The following is a 19,841-nucleotide window of genomic DNA, read 5'->3' on the forward strand; positions in this document are numbered from 1 at the left end:
GGCAGCTGCCATCCGAGGCTTGCCTGCACCTCGGGCTTCAGCTGGGCAGCCACCATCCAAGGCTTGCCTGTGCCTTGGGCCGGCCCTGGGAGGCTGGGGGTGCTGAGGTGACTGGGGTACTCCAGAGGCCTTGCCACGCCTGCCACCCCGGCGGGGCTGAGGGGACTAGGCACCACCATCTTGAGGGTGTGGCAGTCAATTAGCATATTCCCTCCTTATTGGCTGTGGGTGCTGCCATCTTTGAGGGCGGGTAGTCAATTAGCATATTCCCTCCTTATTAGATAGGATAACATCTTTTTTATCCAATCGTCTAGCAACAGAAATCTAGGTTGCTTCCACACCTTGGCTATTGGAAATAGGGCTGCATATATCTCTTTGATTAGTGTTTTTGTTTTCTATGGATAAATACCCAGAAGTAGAAATGCTGGATCATATGGCAGTTCTATTTTAAAGTTTTTTAGGAATCTCCATATTGTTTTTCATACTGCCTGCACCAATTTACAACATGAGGGTTCTCTTTTCTCCATATCCTCACCAACACTTGTTTGTTGATTTACTGATGACTAGAGGCCTTGTGCATGAAATTTGTGCATGGAGGGGGCGTCCCTCAGCCAGGCCTGCACCCTCTCCAATCTTGGACTCCTTAGGGGAAGTCCAACTGCCATTTACCCCTCTCACAATCTGGGACTGCTGGCTCCTAACTGCTCTACTGCCTGCCTGCCTGATTGTCCCTAATAGTTTCTGCCTGCCAGCCTAATCACCCTCTAACTGCTCCCTTGCCGGCCTGATTGCTCCCAACTGCCCTCCCCTGCCCGCCATCTTGTGGTGGCCATCTTGCAACGATGTGAGGGTGGCCATCTTGTGATGTTGCACGAGGACATGACACCACCTAGGCTTTTATTATATAGGATAGTTATTCTGATAGGTGTCAGATGATATCTCATTGTGGTTTTGATTTGCATTTCCCTGATTGTGATTATGAACATCTTTTATAAGTCTAGTGGACATGTGCATGTCCTCTTTGGAGAAATGTCTATTTAGGTCCTCTACCCATTGTTTAATTGATTCTTTGTGGGGTTTTTTTTTGGCTATTGACTTACATGAGTTCCTTGTATACTAACTTCTTATCGGCTATATATCACTTGCACAGATCTTCTTCCATCAGTTGTCTCCCATTCAGGTTGTCTTCATTTTGTTGATGGTATGCTTTATTATTTTTTAAAACCATGTGATTTGAAGGTCTGGTTCTAACTATACTTCTTATTCTATTTTCTTTTTTTTTCATAGTACTTATCACCATCAGCAAGGATTTTGTTTTGTTCACTGCTCTGGCCCCAGCATATAGAATAGTGTTTGGGCCATAATATGTTCTTAATAAATACAATTTTTAAAAATTACAGTAATTCTTTTTGAACATGATACCATTCCTTCTCTACCGTGTTCAATGACCTCATATAAGTGTCTTGAAATTAGCCCAACATGTGACTATTTACACCATAGAAATTGGCAAAGCTATAAATCAGGACTTGATTTGTTGTTTGTTTTTTTCCTGATTGACCCATGGTCGGCAAACTGCGGCTCGCGAGCCACATGCGGCTCTTTGGCCCTTCAGTGTGGCTCTTCCACAAAATACCACATGCGGGCATGCACATACAGTGCGATTGAAACTTCGTGGCCCATGTGCAGAAGTCGGTATTTTGCGGAAGAGCCGGTATTTTGTGGAAGAGCCACACTGAAGGGGTCAAAGAGCCGCATGTGGCTCGCGGTTTGCCGGGCCACAGTTTGCCGACCACTGGTCTAGACCTCTACAAGTGATAAAATATCAACAATGGATTAAACTTAAAAGTGTGTGTTGGATAATACCAAAATACTGAATAAATAATATTCCAGTATTTAAAAACCTATTCATTTTCAGCAGAGTCACATATCATTGAAAAATGAGTGAAATTCCAACACTGTGTCTTCATGATTTCACTTTCATCTTACTTATCACTGCATAGGAAAATATCAACCAACATTCTTATCGGAACTACACTCAGAAAGCTGGTTGTTCATCACTAACCTGCAGAGCACTGCCCCTAGCCCATGTGAGCCTTCAGATCTGGTCCCAGGTGCCTCCCTTCTGAACATTCTTTTTTTTTTTTTTTTTTAAATTTTATTGATTTTTTACAGAGAGGAAGGGAGAGAGATAGAGAGTTAGAAACATCGATGAGAGAGAAACATCGATCAGCCGCCTCCTGCACATCTCCCACTGGGGATGTGCCCGCAACCCAGGCACATGCCCTTGACCGGAATCGAACCCGGGACCCCTCAGTCCACAAGCCGACGCTCTATCCACTGAGCCAAACCGGTTTCGGCCTGAACATTCTTTTTGGCATCTAAAGTCTAGTCACACTGATCTTGTTGAGACCCCCAAAATCTGAAGTTTTCCTACCTCAAGGTCTTTACCCTTGTCCTTTGGTCAGGAATTTCTTCCCATAGATTTGTGCACAGCTGACTCATCATGATCATCCAGGTCTCAGATCAAATGTCACGTGAGAGAGATTCTCTGAGTACTCTAAAGTACTGCTTCTTCCTAGTCCCTGTCCTCCTTATCCTATTTTATTGACGTCATTGTACTCTCTGCTACCTGAAATATTTATTAATTTACTTGTCAAATGGCTGCCTCCTGTCCCTCTGAGGTTCGCTAGAGCAATACCTTTGTCTACCTGTTTCCAGTGTAGCTTTTGCACTTGGTATGGTGCCTAAATAGGGACTAATTAATTGCTGACTGACCAATTAGAGACTACTGTGTCAGGTAACGATCTCGGGCTCATCACTACCACTTTTCCTTAAGTACAGCCAATAGATAGGGAACTTTTTAGAAACGAGATTGCTATAGAAGCTGTGAGAAAATGCAAGTGGGGAAGAAACCTCCACCGCAGTCTTGGGCACTGCTGCCCAGAGCATCCCTTCTTCCTCTTTCTTGCCCTTTCCTTCTCCTGTGCTCCCAGAGACTCATACTGGACAGACACATGTAAAGCAATGGCTCTTAAAACGAAGAGAGAGGTCGAGATCAAACCTGTAAGGTTGTGAGGATTAGGAAGCAAAGAGTAAAATGGGAGGGCACGGGTGGAGGATGAAATCAGGTTTTACAGAAGTAAAATGGTGACAATGAGCACTAGCCATGCACCCAGATGACTTAAATACTAGCACTAAATAAGTCCATGTGGAAACTCCTCTCTTCCAGAAGGACAGATAAATTAATCTGCGATCTTTAAAACACTTAAAAAACTTGATCATTTTCGCCTCCATTCAATTTATAACCTGCATCAAACACCACAGAGATGTCAATCACATTAAGGTAGCTGCATTGGCCGACAGGTTTCTCTCTCATAGGGATCGCTGTGTAGATGAGGTGATTCAACTGTGGTTGTATTTATTCCACAAGGTATCAGTTCATCTCTAGTTAAATCCTAAGGGTAAAATGTACTACAGTCCAGGGTCTACATGGAATATGACTCCTTGGACCATCCACACAGAAGAAATATTCCTGCTCTTGGAGAGTATTTCCATATTATATGGCCATGCCCCCCCAATAGAAGATTAATATGAGGCAGATGGAGCAGGAACCCTGAAATGATGACAATAATGGTACTGACCATCTCTGCTCTGCACTGTCCTAAGTTTAGGTGCATTACTGCTAATAGTATTCATGACGGCGTACATTAACACGTATTAACCCATTTAATCCTGATAACAGGAGGGAGGTTCTGTCATTCTTCTCATTTTACAGTTGAGCAGAGTGAGACCCAGAAGAATTTAATAATTTATCTTAACTCAGCGGTTCTCAACCTGTGGGTCCCGACCCCTTTGGGGGTCGAATGACCCTTTCACAGGGGTCGTCTAAGACCATCGGAAAACACATATATAATTACATATTGTTTTTGTGATTAATCACTATGCTTTAATTATGTTCAATTTGTAACAATGAAAATACATCCTGCGTATCAGATATTTACATTACGATTCATAACAGTAGCAAAATTACAGTTATGAAGTAGCAACGAAAATAATTTTATGGTTGGGGGTCACCACAACATGAGGAACTGTATTAAAGGGTCACAGCATTAGGAAGGTTGAGAACCACTGTCTTAACTCACATAGTAAATCACAGGTCAGGATTCAAATCTGAACAGCTTGGCTCCAGAATCTATGCATGTAGCCACTCTGCAAAACCAGACAGCGCTGTGAATATCCTTGTTCTACAGATAAGGAAACTGAGCCGCAGATGCGTTAAGAAACTTGTTCATAGTCACACAACTAGCAGCTGGTAGAGCAAAGATTTGATCCCAGTCAGTTGGATTTCACAGCCTCTTCACCACAGGTCTACTGCAAGTTCAACCCTGAGACTGTAGACAGCTAGCTCAGAGCCAAGGGCAAGAGGGAAACAATTGATGGTTTACAAACAGTCCCACCCTTAGGACTGCTGATTCATGCTGCTCCTGTCTCTTTATAGTACAGCGTAAGAGTAAGGGGTTTAGGTTTGAGCGTGAGTTTGCCTATTTCACTTGATTCTAAAACAGAGGTAAGTACAGTGTTTTCACAGGGATTAAAACACTTAGCAGAGTATCTGGCACAGAGTGAGGGCTTAATATAAATGATTATCATCTTAGGCGGTTGCCAAAAGCGACTCTGATCAAAACTTGTAAATAAACTGAATCCTGCAGCTCTATATAAATATCCTTTTAAAAGATGTCAAATCAAATCTCACGTTAAAATTTGCATAGGAAATTCTATATCTGATAGGTTAATATATTCTTAGGCAACACTTTGCAGTCCCTTGAAATGTAGCAAGTAAGTAAAACACATGAGTGTTAAATCAATTCAAAACGTAAAGATCTGCAAGACAAGTCTATTAAAAAAATCACAAGAAAACAGAACTAGAAATATAAAACCAAAGAACCACATGTCATAAAAATTCAAACTATACCTGGAACATCTTAAGTAATCAAATCAGGCTCTTGTAATACTGCAGGGTTTTGTTTTGTTTTTTCAAGACCGAACTTTTATATTTTAATAGTAGTAACAGAATTTCATAACAGAAGTTTTATTTCCAGCTCTTCCCATTTGACAGCCCCCAAACTGTAATTTCAACAGCCCCGTTAACATCTTGGGCCATAAATAAAATATGTAATTGCTTAATAAACGTGAAAGGTATTTCCTAAGGTGCTTTTGGGCCTAAATCACTTGCCTAAGCCATAGGTCTTATTTTTCCTGTACGTAAAATAATTAGGACACTGACTTCATAGCCACGCCTTAAACCACCTGGCACTTCACAACGATACCTTTCTTCGTTGCATCGGGTGAGCAGTCGTGCTCTTCTTTGACAGAGACTTTACAACTCTTCATCCGACAGAAAAAGGACCGTCTGGAGCCAGAGCACACTCGAGTCCTTCCGCCATGGAAATTACTGTGAACTTGCAAACCCGCTTGCACAGGGGGAGGAGGCAAGAGAATAGGTAGAAAATAATATTTTTAAGCAATTTTGAAATTTATCTCCTAACACTTTTCTGATCATCTATTACATTTTTTATATATAGAAAAGAGAAATGGTTATTTAAAACAGTACCATTGTAAGCCAGAAAGTGAAACATACCAAAAAATGTACTTGTCAAGCAATCATATTTTTGATAACTTACAAACTTTCAACTTATTTTTATACCCCCCCAAGGGGTGGAGCATAAAGATCATTTTAAATGAAATAAAAATTTAAAAGAAAAAACCCTCAATTATAATAGTAATCAATGGCAAAAAGTATCATTATTTTATATTATAAATGATTACTTGGCACTAAGCATTTTCAAAGAAGGTAAGTATTTTCAGAGAAAATAAAGAATACTTACAACTCCCAAGCAATATTATACATGGTGTTTCAAAATGAATAGACCTAACCCATATAAGAGAATAATTCTCTCTCAGCAATAGCTGAATAGTGAAAACTTCAGCAATTTTTTATCCCAAAAGATACTTTCTTGTAAAGATTTTATTAGTATACAAAGAGAGTGAATATGAAGCAATCACATTTTCCTCAAAGCATCTTTATATGAATATAGTATTTATTTTTATATGAATACAGGAATTATCTATATAATTATATTGGTTTTTTTTAAAAAATCTAACTTTTCAACAACATTGTATAGCTTTACTTTTAAGTACTAATTATATTTACATGAAATGGTAAGCACACTGAGATGAGTACTTACTTTTAACATCTATTAACTTCTCTCTTGGTGAAATGTCAGAAGACAGCTGTTCCTTTACTTTGGCAACATCTTTTGGATGCAAGAAGTCAAATAAGCTCTGTCCAGTCAAACTAGCCTATATATAAAGTAGACATTCATTTAAAATCAGTACCATAATTTTCCTACCTATCTTCATACAGACATAATACTTTCTTTTGTTTAAGTTGTTTTTAGTTAATCTCGAAGATGCATCTACTACACTGTATGAGAGCAACAGTGTTAAAAGCAGTGTAGATAGAAAAAGAAATACATGCACAGCCAGCCATAACTGGGTACACACAAACACCTCACCACTGGTATACTGTTTACTCTCATTAACTCTTGTTAACATCCCCCCATTCATATATGTTACTTCTAAGTCATATTAGGATTTATTTTAAACTTTACCCTTGGCGCCCTAGCTGGTTTGGCTCAGTGGATAGAGCGCTGGACTGTGGACTAGAAGGTCCTGGGTTTGATTCCGGTCAAAGGCACATGCTCGGGTTGCGGGCTCAATCCCCAGTAGGGGGCGTGCAGGAGGCAGCCGATCAATGATCCTCTCTCATCAATGGTATTTCTCTCTCCCTCTCCCTTCCTCTCTGAAATCAATAAAAAATATATTAAAAAAATAAATAAACTTTACCCTTGGTAAAAGTAAAGTGAGTATATTATATCATATGGAAGTCACAAAATAACTGTGAATTTATGGTGTAACTTAGATTTACCACTCTGTTAAAAAAGTTACCATACTATCAAAAGACAAAATCCAACCCAGGACACAGCCCAATAGAAAAAAGGATTCAGAAAAAGAGCTCTGAAATCTGTTTGTTCAAAAAAACTAAACATAGTGTGGGAAATATCCTTTGCATACCTGATCATAATTAAGTATTTTGGAGACTGACTTAGAAACGAAGAGAATTTTTCCTCTTTCACATCCAACCACAAACAGGAAGCCTTCTGCAGTCTAAGATATAAAAATACAAAAATAAATTTTAAAAATATCATCTGTCTTTCTCACACACATCCATTCCCTTTCTGAGAAAACTGTTGTAGCAATAAAACCAACAGAGTGGTCATAAATGTAGTAAAATTAATTTTAAGAAATTGTCTTAAGATGTATATAAATAGATTTATAAAGAACATCACCTTGGACCTCTGACTAAATATTTTTTTTTTCACATGGGAAGTTCGGCCAGGGATTATTTAGTTAAATATTTCACAATGTAAAAATTACCTATACCAAATTCCACACGACTGCATACAGAAACTCTGTAGAGATACCCATCAGTAACGCCTGCCTGTGGATGTGTGCAGATGGAAAGATGTGCACACTGGGGACGAGGAAGGCATGAAAGTATTTTACTGTACATCTTTTTATACTTCTTGAATAATGATAAGCTATCAATCAAAACTAAGTTTTAAGAATTCTAATAGATGGCAACTTCCATAAGTATACCCAGTAAATCCCCTGTGCAGCAACCTTGGAAATGGATATGTATGGACAGAGGCAGAGTCTGGCACTCCCACCTGACATTTCTTAAGCTAATGTTTACCAACTGGAAACAAACGTGGTGTGAATTAGGCAGACGTGTTCTGGGGGTTATATTAAGTTATGGCTAAAAAAAATAAAAAATGGGTGAGAAAGCTTCCAAAGCATACTATATATTTCACCGTCTTTAAAAATACTTTTGCTTTCTACAAAAAATCTGTGATATTCCTATCAGGAATATGATATTTAAATTCAGCTGTTCAAATAAAAGAGGGACATGAAGAATACTTTTGTTTAATCAAACTATAGGTTAAAACCCAGTAGTCATAGCACAAGATCAAGACACTTAGTCCTGGGGGCAGGATGAGCCAATGACGTGGTCATATTTTCCATGTCAAATAAACCTCTAGACCAGTGAATCCAAAAACCCATGCCAAAGCATGGCCTAACAACTCATTAAGTAAGCAGTGGCTGGCTAATGGGCAGAGAACAGGATCCTGAAGGAATAGGATACAAGACAGACGGCTCTGCAGGAGATACCAGTGAGGAATAGGTCCTACCGTATGGGAGGTGAGTGCACTCGGCAGTGTGAGGGGCTTGGCATTAAAGACAAGCCTTGCTCCATATTTTAGGAAGTGCCTTGCTTCCCTCTCTACTTTCATTAGCCCAAACTAATAAGACATGGTTACTTGTGTAAGTTAAATTTTATATTAAAGGACATTTGGTGTAATGTAGAGTCCTGTATGTTTAGAACAGAAAGCAAACTAAAGAAAATCTGCCTCCCATTCAAATAGAAATGAAAGGGCAAATGCAACTTAGGCAAATACATTGCTTTATTTACCTTAAGGACTAGGTGTCTGAGCTCATTATCCTGAATAAATGAAGGTCGATAAATATCTCCGGCATAAGAATTTCTCATACCTAAAAATAAGCAAGTCAAAAAGTTACTAAAAATATAGTAGGGTTGGGTTGGACATGTGGTAGGTGCTCAGTGAACATTAGCGATGCTGCCACTGGTGAGAACAGTGATGGTACTTGTAGCGCATCCTACGACCTCTTCTGTGATCGTTCTCTTTCTTTTTTTTTTTAATCTTTAAATTCTTTATTAGTTAAGGAATTACAAATGTGTCCCCATTGCCCCCTATGAACCCCTATCCCCCCCCCCACTCATGCTCTCATCCCCCTGTTGTTATTAGATTAAAAAGTCCTGTGTTTAGAATGTAAATTCTTGGAACCACTATTCCTTTATAGATTGAAATGTGCAGATAGTAAGAGCTGTATGTAAAAAAAAAAAAATCAACTAATACATCATCTATAGCATTATAATAGGTAACAATATTCAAAAACCTAGTTATTTTTAGGTCTTAGCTTAATAAAACTAATCTCATATGAACTACCTTGAATGGGGCGATTCTGGAATTCTAAACAAATTTCATGGGTTCATAGGATTTTGCATATGACCCTTTAAACATCACATGGCGACTTCTGCTACTTTAAAGTAATATATTTCTGCTAATATAAATGAAATAATTATTTTTACATCCTTAGCACAGAGCTTATTGTATTAAAATGAAATTCTCTGAAGCATCTGAAGAGCTAATGAGGAACTATCAGCTCAAAACAGGAATGCTTGAGGGCATCCAACAACCCTGACACAGGAAAACCCTGCATGGCCGGCCACAAGGGGGCGCAGGAGACAGTCCACCAACCAAGGTGTGCTGTCCCCAGATAACTCTGAGCGGGGTGATTCCGAGGTAAAGCAATGCTCTCTCCTTTATACTTCCCAACCTCCTTACCCTCAACCCCCTCCTTCTGAGACTGCAAGGAAAGTTGCTTTTGCAAGAGAAATTTTAACCGCGAATTGACTCTTGAATGGATTTACAGCCCAAACTCACCAATTACCTAAGTGGTGGGAGGAAAACAAAGCCAGAAAATAAAAAACATCTCATTATGATTTGGTAAAGTGTTTTTCTCAGACTGGTAGCACCCAAGAATCTGGCATAAGCAAAAGAAAATCTTCTCTCCTGGAATCTACCGTCTAGGAGGCCTCAAAGAATTCACTAAGTGATTTCTTGTTACTGCTACACAGCAGCCAGATAGGAGAGCACCGAGAAAGGGCTAAAAGATTCAGACTCTGAGTGCTATGCTAGGATTCAGCAATAAATCAACCTGAGCAAGGCAGTGACATTTCCAGGTCTGGCCCGAAGCAGAAGTGTGCCAGGGAAACCCTGATAGTATAAACCAGCAGGAAGGGGCGAGCCCTGGCGAGGTGAGTGAATGAGTGAGTGAGGACGTGCTGAGGAGAAATAGAGGGAGTGAGAGCAGAGCTGGAATCAGGGTGAGGAGAGTTAATAAAACGCATGCTGTGATATGCTGTACACTTGCCAAAGATGGGGAGGTAACAAATATGACTAATTTCTGATGGCAAAAACAAATGAGGAAACAATCACTTACTTTCGTTACAGTGTTCATCAGGTTAAAAAAAAAAAGTCAACATGACAATAATAATAATGATCGTTATAATGAGAATAATCATTATAATGATAACTAGAGGCCCAATGCATGAAATTTGTGCAAGGAGCTCAGCCCTCGAAGCCCCGGCTTTATCCAGACCGTCTCGTTCTGCTATTTGGTCTAATTAGCATATTAGCTCTTTATTATAAAGGATAGGATAATGGTCAAAATACCAACTATTTCTTCTCCTCCCCTTACCACCACTTCCATTGTTAGTAAACACTGTGCTCACCTTGTATATACATTATTCTTTACTCTAAACAACAATCCTATGAGACAAATGAATTATCCCTATTTTACAGCTATGAAAGTTGAGGATTAGAAAGTCAAGTCATGCCCTAACCGGTTTGGCTCAGTGGACAGAGAGTCAGCCTGCAGACTGAAGGGTCCCAGGTTTGATTCCAGCCAAGGGCATGTACCTTGGTTGTGGGCACATCCCCAGTAGGGGGTGTGCAGGAGGCAGCTGATTGATGTTTCTCTCTCATCGATGTTTCTAACTCTCTATCCCTCTCCCTTCCTCTCTGTAAAAATCAATAAAATATATTTTTTTAAAAAAAGAAAGTTAAGTCACATAGCTATTCAGTCGGGGAGCCAGGATTTGAACCCAGGAGGTTTGCCTCCAGGACCCACAGGCACGCACTACCGTCCCAGGTATTAAGACCACACACACAGAGTGTCCACAGGTTCTCCAAAAGCACACGCTGCAAGCAGGGCTACTCCAGGTGTGGTCTATAGACCAATGTCATCGGTCAACTGTGGTGAGATGAGTACAGAAATTAAGAATAAGCATTTAGACACCATTATAGAAATGTAACCTTGTGGCATCCCAGCCCATGAACGTTTTTCCAAGAACCAACTGTGCTGTATTTTACAAGGGATGGGGGTGGGGAACACTTGCCCTTCACCCAGAGAGTTTGAGAAGCACTGCTGTAGAGTGCAGTAAAAAAAAAAAAAAAAGTATTTCACCATTCTCTTTCTTTAAGGTAATTATGTACAGACCAAAACAGCATGATCCACACGCAGCCTCTGATGATCCAGTGTCTCTGGTGGGGGTGAGTTGGGGTGCACTCTGGTAGTGCGCTGGAAGGCAGACAACTGCTTTTAGTCCTCTCGCTGTGGCAGCACTCGCGACAGCCTCACTTTGGCTCTGAAGGGCCACTGGTGAAATCTATGCTCTGTTCCAGAAATCCTCTCTTGGTGCAGACAGTGTCTCCTGCCTACTCTCCTCTCACTCATTCCTCCACTGTAACATTTACTGATCTCTTCATGGGTCCATCTCCCTCAACCGGCCATGAACCCTTCAAGCACGGAGATCTTACCTCATTCAATTTCATATCCCCAGCACAGAACAGGAGCCTTGTCAATAATCAGCTGGTGTTGGTTGAATTAACTGACTCATGGCTTCTCCCTTAGGTCCTCCTCCCTCGGGACATTGCAAATGTGAAAATTATTGGGCAATTTTAGGTTTGCAACCAAATGACCTCAGTTGAGCCTGCAAATGTTCATTGCTAAAAGATTTAAGGGAAATATTGCGTGCAACTTACGCAAGACCTAGTAGTAGGTAAAAGAGAATCTTATTTATGTCATTTCACAACAGACTTAGGAAAATAAGACTGCCAATCATGCTCCCAACAGGAAGCCTGCCAGGCAGTATCCCAACACTTGAGCTGCTCTGCGTGGCACTGACAGCATCAAGGGCTGGCTGCACTTCCTCTTCCCCGATGCCTCCTCTCCAGATCCGCACAGAGTCCGCGGGTGGAAGCGCATGTGCCATTTTTCTACCATATGTGGAGATCTAAGGAAGATGATTTAAAGTATCTATTTTTACAACTTGCACAAGTTACTATTAAACAGGCCTTTAATAGCTGTCTGCAATTTTACTTCCTAATTTGTATATGCTCGCCCTCCCCTACCTCTGTCAATCAGAATGGATTGGCCAGGATTTTTTTGTTTATTATGAAATAAGATCCTCTGTGGGCTCCAGTTTTCACTGGAAGTCCAGGTTAACACTGTTCTCCCCTAAGTCACTTGGCCACGTCCCTCTAAACAGACTTTCCTTTTCCTGGAAGGCAATGTAGGAGGACAAAGACCTAATCAAGAACCTTGGTCATCCTTTGTTTATTCCTTTTCTATAACTTTTTTTTTTTTTTTGGTGTTTTGTTTTTGGTGGGGTTTTGTTTGGCTCAAAAAGAACCAAATTTTACTATAATCTTTTAGATCTTCACAAATCTGAACTTTCAGAGTCTCCTCTGTGGCCTGTAGCTCACTCCTCTGCTACATCTTCTCAAAATCAATTCATGTCGTTAACATTCCCATATCTAAAACTCAATTCTATTTCCATCATACTGCCCCTCCCCCAAGCTGGCCTGGGGTTACTCCCAAAAACAATGTGATTTTGACCAAACAAATGTGCACACACACACACACACACTTCAATTTAAAATTCTAGCTCAAGTTGGGGAGCTGCTTGGGTCAGAAATGGCCATGAAAACCCCAGAAGCAATAGCTGAGGACCTCCTTTATCTAATGTCTAATACAAAGTGAGAACCCCTTAGAAGAGGAAGGTGTGCTGCATTTTAAGGTACTACTGCTCATAAATCTGACGTTTTCGGAGAAATTGGCTAAATTTAAGATTTTCTTTTCGAAGAATGGAAATCTACCAACAACTAAAACTATAATCATACATTTCAGAACTTCTAAAATACTGAGAGGCACATAATGGCAGGCATTACTATCTTTGTATTACATACATGGGAAAACAAGTAGAAATGTACAGACTTTTCAAATTCACACATAGCTGAAGATAAAGCTTTTAGCAGAACCACATTTCCTGACGTCCAAATTAGCATCTTCTCCACATACAGAATATGGTCAAGCATCGAATTAATGTCTCCAAAGCTGAAAGACACCTTCGCAAAGCATCTCAATAGCCAACAAGAAATAGCCAGACCAATCGGAGACCTCAGTGACAGGGAGGATGTCACAAAGCCAGGTGTGGAGGCCATGTTCAAACTCACCTTTTAGAGACTTCAGGTGCTGCACGGCCATTCTTAAAACGGTCAGTTTGTCCAGCTTCCGTGCCATGGGCTTGCACTGGGGGATCATTGCCGACAGTTCTTCAATCAGGCTGTTCATTTTATCTCTCCTCCGCTTTTCGGTTTGGCTGTGAGCTTCTCTAAGAAGGAAAAGAACCTCCTTTAGATTTCACATTCAGCAGCCCCACGGTGACCCAGAGGTGTGAGCCGGAGCCTGGGTGGAGGCAGCAAGTACACACTGTTCTTCCCACCCATGGCCCTGCAGGTGCTGCGTGGGGAAGAGGAAGGAGCTGTTGGGAACAGGAAGCACACATGAAATTCACAGTGCTCTCAACTCAGCCACTATCCTTGCTCCTTCCTTACCCTACCTTACATCCTGACACCTTCAAGAACTAAGACATTTGTCTGAGAGCCAGGATGGGTGGTATTCTTGCTTCCCTCCAGTCTTAAAGGAAGATGGGTAGCCTTCTATTCAGAGCTCATGCCTCTGTGATTCTCGCTTAGACAATTATCAGCATCGTAACCTCATTCTCTTCCATCGCTCTTTTTCAGGGGTCTATAATGTGCTCCAGTTTCTGCCCTCTGCAAACGCCCTTCCCCTAGTTGCCCTTGAACTTGACACTGTTAACATTCCTCATTCTTCACCTGGCTTCAGTGACCTCTCGGGCACCTCCATCCTCCCTGCTCGGCTCAGTCCCCTTGTCTTTAAGTACAGGTTTCTCCAAAGACTTCCTACTTGGCACCACTCTTTTCTCACCCTATAGCTTCACCCTAAGAGATGTCACTCCCTCATAACTACTCATAAGCTACTTACTTTTAAATGCTTATTCTTCACCCAGTTCCTGACTTTTTAAGAATTTATCTTAATTGATAAAAGTTACACAGATGAACCTTTTCCCTCATTGACCCCTTCTAGCCTACCCTCTCCCCTCATCCCATGTGTCATGCGTATCTTCTATATATATATAAAACCCTAATATGCAAATAGACTGAATGGCAGAACAACCAGTCGCTATGACATGCGCTGACCAACAGGGGACGCACATGGAACATGGCGGGGTGCCGGTTGCTGTCATCGGGGCGAGCCTCTGGTGGTTACTGAAAATTCTTTGCTCCCGCACACCGCCATCCCACCTGGTGCTCACATCTGCTGCCGGCACTGGCCCCACTTGAACCCACTGCCAGCGCTGGAGCCACCGCTCTCACCCACAGCCAGCACCTGGCGCTAATCCCAATCACTCAGCACCGTCAGTGTGTGCAAGCAATGGGTGCCAGCCCCGACCGCCCCTCAGGGCTTCTCCACTGCCCCTGCTCCTGAAAGGCGATCAGGGTCGGCAACCACCTCTCGCACCCACAGCTGGCGCCAGAGCCACTGCTCACACCCGCTGCTGGCTTGCAGCACCAGTCCCGCTCGGCACTGTCAGCGGGTGCAAGCGGCAGCTGCCAGCCCCAATCACCCCTGAGGGCTCCTCCACCTCCCCCTGCTTTGGTTAATCTCTTCCCACCCATCCACCTACTCCCTGCCTTCCCTCCGAGATTCACCCTTTTATTTTGTTCTTTCGATTCCACATATGAGTGAGATCATGTGATACTTGACTTTCTCCGACTTATTCTGCTTAGCATAATACTCTCCAGGTCCCTCTGTGCTGCCTCAAATGGTAAAATATCCTTCTTTACTGCTGCATAGTATTCCATGGTGTAAATGTACCACAGCTTTTTTATCCACTCATCTACTGATGGACACTTATGATAGCTCATTGCACTAACCCAGAAAGCCTTTTAAACTCATATTCCTTCTTCTGTCTTCCCTTTCTCGTCTATCCTGCCCACTACTTCCAGAATTATTACTTCTAAACAAATCAAACCATCTAATCCCATTGCATAAAACTGCCAAAATGCATTTCTCCACTGCCCAAGAATGGCCAAACTCCCTAATGACACCCCAAATTTCTCCATCCTCTGCCTCATCCTTTCAACTCCTTTTCACCTCTCCCTGTCTTTTCCCTGCTGCTCCAAATGTCCTGCAGCAGCAATGCCAAATGACCTGTAGTCCTCAAACATGCCACATCACCTCATATCATCTCTACGTCCTGCTCTTTACTAGGCTTAGAAAGTCTTTCCCTTCTGTATTCCTAGGGAAATGCTATTCCTTTTTCAAAGCCCAGCTCAGGTACTCTTCTGGGAAGCTTTCTTTGCCTGCTGTACAATTAATCACTTCCCTCTCAGCTACCTCAGGACTTTTTATGCCACCACTATATTTCATCAAATCTAAGCCACAATCAATTGTAAGATGCACTAATATTTAATGCATTACAAGAAGAGGAAAAAATGCTGCTAATTTAACAGGAAAATGCCAAAGATGATAAGACATTTTTCACAGATTATAAAAGGTAGGGGGAACTGTACATCTTAGATTTCACAAATTTGGCTATTTTACTCTTCATATTTAACTGTAAACATTTGTCTGTTTCTCCTCCAATCATGACTTCTATGTTAGAAGAGTTTAGGGGAAAACGACCTAATGGGAAAGAAGATAAGTAAGTAGGAGACCTGCCTTGATCTATTTTTATAGGAACTTTCAAATACATGAAAGGAACTGTAATATTTCTACATGGAAGTGGGGAGCAGCACTGATGGAGACAGATGGAGCTAACCGCCCCACCCTCCGAACCATTCGCTCTTGGGCAACGCCACTCCTGGAACAAAATATGCACTTTTGGATAAACTGGATGGAATGTGAATTATATGTGTGTTTGCATAAAATTTATTGACTCATACTTTGGCCTATTCATGAGCAATTTTTAGATTAAATTGTATGATTAAAAGAATGTTACAGTTACCCTCTTGCAGGAATGGTCACCTCTTCTTTCTACCAGTATTACCCATCAGAATAGACAGCAGCAGCAGCGAGAGATGCCTGATTCCAGGAGTGTACAGCAAAGGAAGGATGTTATGCTCTCTCTCAGCTAGGGTTTTGAGGGAGGTGAGAGCAAGGACACTGAAAAGAGCAATGAATGATAATGGTGGAAGCTAGGAAACTCATAGAAAGGTGAAATCGCCAGTTTTTTAATTAGGTAGGTTACTTGGAGGAGAAATGAAAAGATTTCCAGCGTATTTTATTAAGGAAAGGCATATGTATCCAGAGGCTAGTTTCTGCTTAATAATTTATCAGGGCTCTGGTTCTTAATTCTGTATGCTGTTATTGCCACTTTGAATCATGTCAGTGTTTGGGAGAATCACATCAATAAAACAGAATCAATGGAGAAAAGGCAAGGCTGAGATTTGGCCATGCTGCCAGATGTAGAAAAAAATGTTGTTGATGTTGAAACAATTGACAAAAAATTCATGATGATGGACTCCTAATCAGATATTTGTTGTAAATATCTGTTGTAAATATTTGTTGTAAACCTAATGTGTTTGTATTAATTTAGAAATTTAGTCACCAGACCACTACCAAAGTGAAATACACTAATGGTGATAGAATACTTTCCACATTAACAAATTATTTCCAGATGTATTATTTTTTTGAAGGGGCATTTGAAAATTCAGGAAAAGCACCCATAATCTCACCTGGAAATAACCACAGTTAATATTTGTTTACAGCATGAATCAGCTTCCCTCCAGTGCTGAAAGAAAATAATAGTTCTTAATAAACAGCTACTCTAAGAAAAATTCAAAGACACATAAGCCAAATTGTTATTCAAACAGAAAAGAAAGGTAAGAGGTAGCTGATGATCACTACCTCTTACAGCATAAGATGAGAAAAACCTAATATTCATGATTCCATTCTCTTGACATCACCTTTGGCTTTGGCTAAAAGTGTGCATGTGTGACTTTTTCGATCCACCATGGACCATCTATACAGTTCAACGCCCCCGAAGGACTTCATTTTTACTTGTTCACCATCTTCCATTCTACAAAAAGCAGGATAAAATTTCAAACTACATGAAACAGCTTTTCAGTAATTCTTGAGAGAGAGATAAAGATGAGATTAAGTCCAATCAACCTAATTTCCTATTAAGTCTTTAGTAACAGATACTATCATAGCTCCTAATGACCTGAAATGACTTCTACTGTTATATGAGCTTTTCTATGAAAGCCAAGAAGCACATCTTCTCTGTCAGGGTAACAACTACGTTAACTGACAACAAAAACTGGTGCCCTAGTTAAAAATTATCCCATGCCAATATATTAATAATATAATTTTATAGAAATAAAGTTATTCTTTTTAAAGCAATTGATGACTCAACCAAAAAATTTATAGTAGCTGCATTAGAATAGCCTGAAAATGCACGAAAAGTCTCAGACCTTTAATCAAAAGGAATTTATTTTGCCTAAAGAATCATCTGAATAAGAAATTCTGAAAACTGAAAACTTTGATCACTTGCCAATAATATTAATTATCACATTACTACATTCTGCTAGGGAATATACTATATGTACATATATGTGTGTATAAATATTTATATTTAAATATACATACATGTGTTTGTATTAATTTAGAAATTTAGTCACCAGACCACTACCAAAGTGAAATACACTAATGGTGATAGAATACTTTCCACATTAACAAATTATTTCCAAATGTATTATTTTTTTGAAGGGGCATTTGAAAATACAGGAAAAGCACCCATAATCTCACCTGGAAATAACCACAGTTAATATTAATGGGTCTCCTTCCAATCTCTTTTTAAACATGTATTTAAATACATTTCAAAAAAAAAAATGCAAGCTTTCTCTGAAAACTACTTTCATTGCATTTTGAATAAAATAGAGGCCTGCTCCCTGAATCAACCACAGACAAATTAAATTGAAAGCAAATACAATCAAAACATTCTCCAGATTTGCCCCTTTTTCTACCTTCTTCTTCTTGAAACTTTCTTCCTTTGATTTCTGAGATACCACTCCCACTGTAGGGCCAGGTCTTCTCACATTTTGGGTAGGATTCCCCTTCCTTTACTGTATTTAGGCTCGTGTACCAGAGTATATCCTCAGCCCCCGAGTGGCTGCGCCCATGCCAATCACCACACCTGCTTTCTGTGCATTCATGGTGTCTGGCTCTAGCTCCAGGCCCAACCTCAACCCTCATAGCCACCCGCCTACTTGAAGATCCCATAAACATCACATTACCATTGTGTCCCAAACTGGATTCTTCCTCTTTCCCTCAGTCTCATGGAATGATACCAGCATCCATCCATCCAAGTCAGAAAACTCAAAGGACACTTATTTTCCTGCTCTCCCGAACAAACAGTCATGAAATCTAAAGAGATTCCATCTTTAAAATGTGTCCTTCCTGTCCAGGGCTATGCTCTCAATACCTAATTCCGAGTAAAAGTCTCTGAGCTGTTTCCTCTACCTGCTGGGTTTTCCTCCTTAGGCCCATCCTCCACGCTGTTTCGAGTGATCCTTTGAAAATGGATCACTTACTAGGATAGCTTTTTGCTTTTTTAATGGAAAATAACAAGTGTCAGCAAGAATGTGGAGAAATGGGATCTTTCGTACATTGCTGGTGGGAATGTAAAATGGTGTCGCCACTGTGGGAAACAATTTGTTGGTTTCTTAAACACTAAATATGGAATTACCATATCTACTCCTAGGTATGTACCCAAAAGAGTCGAAAGCAGGTACTTGTACACCAATGTTCCTGGAAGCATTATTCACAATAGTCAAAAGGTGGAAACAATCCAAATGTCCATCAGCAGATGAATGGATAAACTAAATGTGATATATACTAACAATGAAATATTATTCAACCATTAAAAAGAATGAAATTTGAAAACATTAGGCTAAGTAAAATAAGCAGTCACAAAGGGACAAATATTGTATAATTTCACTTATATGAAATATCTAGAATAGGCAAATTTATAGAGCTAGAACGTAGGCTAGAGGTTATCAGGGACTGGGGGAAAAGGGGCATGGAGAATTATTATTTAATGGGTACAGAGTTTCAGACTGAGGTGGTAAAAAAGTTTTAGAAATAGACAACGGTGACAGCTGAACATTAAGTGGGACTAATGCCAATGAATTGTACACTAAATTATTAAAATGGAAAATTTTATTAGATATTTTACTACAATAAAAAAGTTTTTAAGTACAAAGGCAAGAAATTTTAAGAAATGTAATCTGAAGAAAAGTTCTCATGCTTAAAATCCTTCCATTTTTCTTACCACATTCAAGATAATTTTGAGATTCTTTTGTTCAGCGGACCTTCGGGATCTAGTCCACGTTTATCTCTCAAGTCATAGCTCCTCCTCCAGGTGCACCCTCTGCTCTATGTAACAACTTGTTTCCAGATCAGCAGTGTGCTTTCCAAGCATCTTCTCTACTCCTGCTCTGAATCGCTCATTTCCATTATTCATTTAAAACGTAGTGTATCTCCACATCTCTAAAAATATTCTTGATCCCAATATTATTTAAATCCCCAACTTTCTTTGTTGCCATAATACCTAGGATCTCTAGTATAGCAGTTCTTATGATGTGTAATAATTATTTGTATCTTTTCCATTTGTATGAGTTTCTGGGGTCTTATCTGTATCTCTC

General features: G+C 40.3%; 1 protein-coding gene across 2 annotated transcripts in view; it reads right to left on the reverse strand.

Moving 5' to 3' along the window:
- The window catches only part of BMAL2 (basic helix-loop-helix ARNT like 2), a 69,904-nt gene that overhangs the window by 49,347 nt on the left and 716 nt on the right, over positions 1-19,841 (reverse strand). For both annotated transcript variants that reach the window (XM_081083706.1, XM_081083705.1), the window contains exons 2-6: positions 13,284-13,441; positions 8,594-8,673; positions 7,135-7,227; positions 6,246-6,360; positions 5,328-5,471 (exon numbers count right to left, since the gene is read on the reverse strand). In XM_081083706.1, the coding sequence (XP_080939832.1) occupies positions 5,328-5,471; positions 6,246-6,360; positions 7,135-7,227; positions 8,594-8,673; positions 13,284-13,441 (590 nt within the window). The remainder of the gene's footprint in view (positions 1-5,327; positions 5,472-6,245; positions 6,361-7,134; positions 7,228-8,593; positions 8,674-13,283; positions 13,442-19,841) is intronic.

The sequence above is a fragment of the Myotis nattereri genome, assembly GCF_964212035.1.
Source record: "Myotis nattereri genome assembly, chromosome: 2".
NCBI classification, from domain to species: domain Eukaryota; kingdom Metazoa; phylum Chordata; class Mammalia; order Chiroptera; family Vespertilionidae; genus Myotis; species Myotis nattereri.